Source organism: Gavialis gangeticus, unplaced genomic scaffold (assembly GCF_001723915.1).
Source record: "Gavialis gangeticus isolate Ggan-Ray unplaced genomic scaffold, GavGan_comp1, whole genome shotgun sequence".
Taxonomy (NCBI): domain Eukaryota; kingdom Metazoa; phylum Chordata; order Crocodylia; family Gavialidae; genus Gavialis; species Gavialis gangeticus.
In genome coordinates, this window is record NW_017729022.1 from 32558387 (window position 1) to 32561359 (window position 2973).

The following is a 2973-nucleotide window of genomic DNA, read 5'->3' on the forward strand; positions in this document are numbered from 1 at the left end:
GCCAAACTGAAACCTGCCTCACTAACTGGTAAGCTAACCCGTTATCACTGGCTTATCAGCCAAACTATTAAATCGCTTAACCTTCACATCCCAATTTCTCAAGGAGACACACAGGCCAGTTACACAGCAACAAAAAAAATGTTACCCCATGCCAGCTTCCCCCACCACCTTCCCAACACGCCTGTTGTGTAATCAGGATCTGACAAATTTTATCTTAGTTCTCAAAAAGGTCACCGGTTCTGCCGTTTATATGCAGCATAGCAGAACGTGCCATTTTTGAGACCTGAGATAAAAGTAAGCATATCCCAATCCTGCAATTATATTAACATCTGCCAGGGGCCCTAGAATGTCAAAGAACATGGACCCTAATCCTCACAGAGAACACTCAGTCATAGTCTGAACTATAAGTGGCATGCTGCCTAGTCAAATAAAAAACAACACAAAACAAAAAACAATATTTTAACAAAATTATTTCACTGATGCTGCTCACCTTCGGGTCATAATCTGGGTCATTTTCTTCATCTGCTTCTTCCTCCCCTTCCTGAAGAAGGGAAAGTTTCACATAAAAAATATTCTTGTTCAGATTAGTTAAGTGGACTTCACAGGTTAACATTAATCCAACATTCAGAAGTTTGTCAGTACAGTAAAGATCTGTTTCCATACAGCACATTGCAAATCTTTTACCTACTATTGTTGGTATCTTTGTCTGCCCAAACTGCTGTAGAAATTTACTCTAATGTAACTGCAAATAAGATCTGCTGCTGTTGCCAGTGCAGTTCCAGCAAAGGTTAGGGTTTTTTTCCATATAGCCCATCTCATAACTTACCTCATCATCTGCCTCCTCACCCTCTTCATCATACTAGGAAAGAGGGGAAAAGAAGCATTTTTAGTACAGTGTTGTAAGCCATTTACAATATAATCAATTCTTCATCTATAACTCACGGACAATAGATACTTTAATTTCAAAGCTAAATTTTGTAAGTAAGCTTGTGAAATACCCAGATACAATAGCAATTAGTGCCATGCAAATTCAGTACTTCCATCTCCGCTCCCAGTTTTGATGAGTGTTTAGGAAATAAGGCATGAGACCCAAACAACAAAGAAGGTCAAACAAAACACTGAACAGCTACTCATTAAGTAAGGGCTACCCATTCTGTGGATCGAATAAGGTAGACTCTTATAGAAAAACAGTATAACCATATAGTTAAAATACATTATTAATGCATACACATGTATATGAGGATCTTCCTTAAGAGCACAGACAACTATAATTCTATTTTCTCCTAATATTTTAGTACTATAATCCGCATCTTTAATACTATGTTCTTATCTGAACAGAAGATCAGGTATCTATAGAAGGGATGTTCATTATAATGATCCTTCAGGGAGTGACAGTTTATTTTGTTGTAACAAGTTTTCTCTGCTCTCTCATTTGTGAGCATGAAGTGGTGTTCCAAAAAGGACTGCTTAGCAGAGATGGACTCCACCTGATAAAAGTAAGGTGTTTTACATATACATTCAATAAGCTAGCAATAAAAGTTTTAAATTTTGTTTAATGGGGAGCAGAGATAAAAGCCCACAGGTTAAGTAGACAGTACAGGGTAGAAAAGGAACTAAGCAAAATTATATAGGGAGCCTTTATGTTCTCAGCAGGAGATAAGCAGGATAGTTAGCGAGCCATCTAAGATGTTTATATACTAATGCAAGAAACATGGGCAATAAGCAGGAAGAACTGGAAGTTCTAGTACAAAGAAGTATGGTGAAACCGGTATAAAAGGTTTGGTGGGATAGTTCACATGACTGGAATATTATCATAGAAGGGCAAAACTCAGCCAAGAAAGACAGGCAGGGGAAAAGTGTGGTGGTGCTGTGATCTAAAGTCCACGTATATAAGAAGTATATCAAATGTATGTAAAATAAACATGGGTCCATGCATGTGTGCGCAAACACACACACAAAAATAACACCACCCCATTTTCCACCTGCCTGTCTGATATGTGTGACATACATTTGTTTTGAGTTGTATTTTGAAGCAGGAGGCAAACTTATTCAAAGTCTCCAAGATAAAAAGGAAAAACAGCAAGGATCACGAGGCATGTCTGCTAGTGACCAGCAAGCCAGCAGGAAATGGTGGGCAAGGTTTCCTTTCAAACAATGAACTGAGGTATCCAAATTGCAGGGCCCAAAAGGGGGATTTAATTACTGGTGGAAAGGTAGCAGGAGTGAGCTGACAGTCCAGCAAGATCTTGAAGATCATTAAATATTTTTTTGGTGCAGATAATAGAGGAAAAGTCTTGACTTGCTGCCAGCAGGGGAGTGGAGAGAGGGGGAGTGGTTCTTGATTAGCTGTTCAAGAACAGGGAGAAGTTGGTTGAGAATGGAAAGTGGATGGCAACCTAAGTGACAGTGACCATGGACAGAGTTCAAGATCTTAAGGAAAGAAAGGAAGGAGAGCAGCAGAATATGACACTGGACTTCAGAAAAGCAGATTTTAATCAGAACAGGAAACTAGTGGGGAGGATCCCCTGGGAGGCAGGTCTGAGGGTAGAAGTGCTCCAGGAGAGCTGATTGTGCCTGAAAGAGAACATATTAAAACACTTAAGAACTGGTAATCTCAGTGAAAGGAAAGGACAGAGATGCAGCAGAGACTGGCCTGGCTAAACAGTGCTCTCTCTAACGAGTGGAAACTCAAAAAGAAATCTTACAAAAAATGGAAGCTGTAAGATTCACTTTACAGTACTCAAGGAGTTGGCTGAGGTAACTGCAGAACCACTGGCTAGTCTCTTTGAGAACTTGTGGAAGTCAGGTGTAAACTCAGACAACTGAAAAATGGCAAATAATGTCCATCTTTAAGAAAGGGAAGGATACAGACCAGCGGTTATTGTTAGGGGACAAAACTGGAAAGAGTCAGCAAGAAACCACAAGTGACCAAAAGAAGATGGGGGTCAAAGTCTTACACATGCGCTCTTAGCA

The 2973-nt window shown here is 39.8% G+C and overlaps 1 protein-coding gene across 1 annotated transcript in view; it reads right to left on the reverse strand.

Annotated features, from left to right (window-relative positions):
- The window catches only part of NAP1L1 (nucleosome assembly protein 1 like 1), a 34434-nt gene that overhangs the window by 6200 nt on the left and 25261 nt on the right, over nt 1-2973 (reverse strand). Inside the window, exons 12-13 of the mRNA XM_019514755.1 lie at nt 827-859; nt 491-541 (exon numbers count right to left, since the gene is read on the reverse strand). Coding sequence (XP_019370300.1) covers nt 491-541; nt 827-859 — 84 coding nt within the window. The remainder of the gene's footprint in view (nt 1-490; nt 542-826; nt 860-2973) is intronic.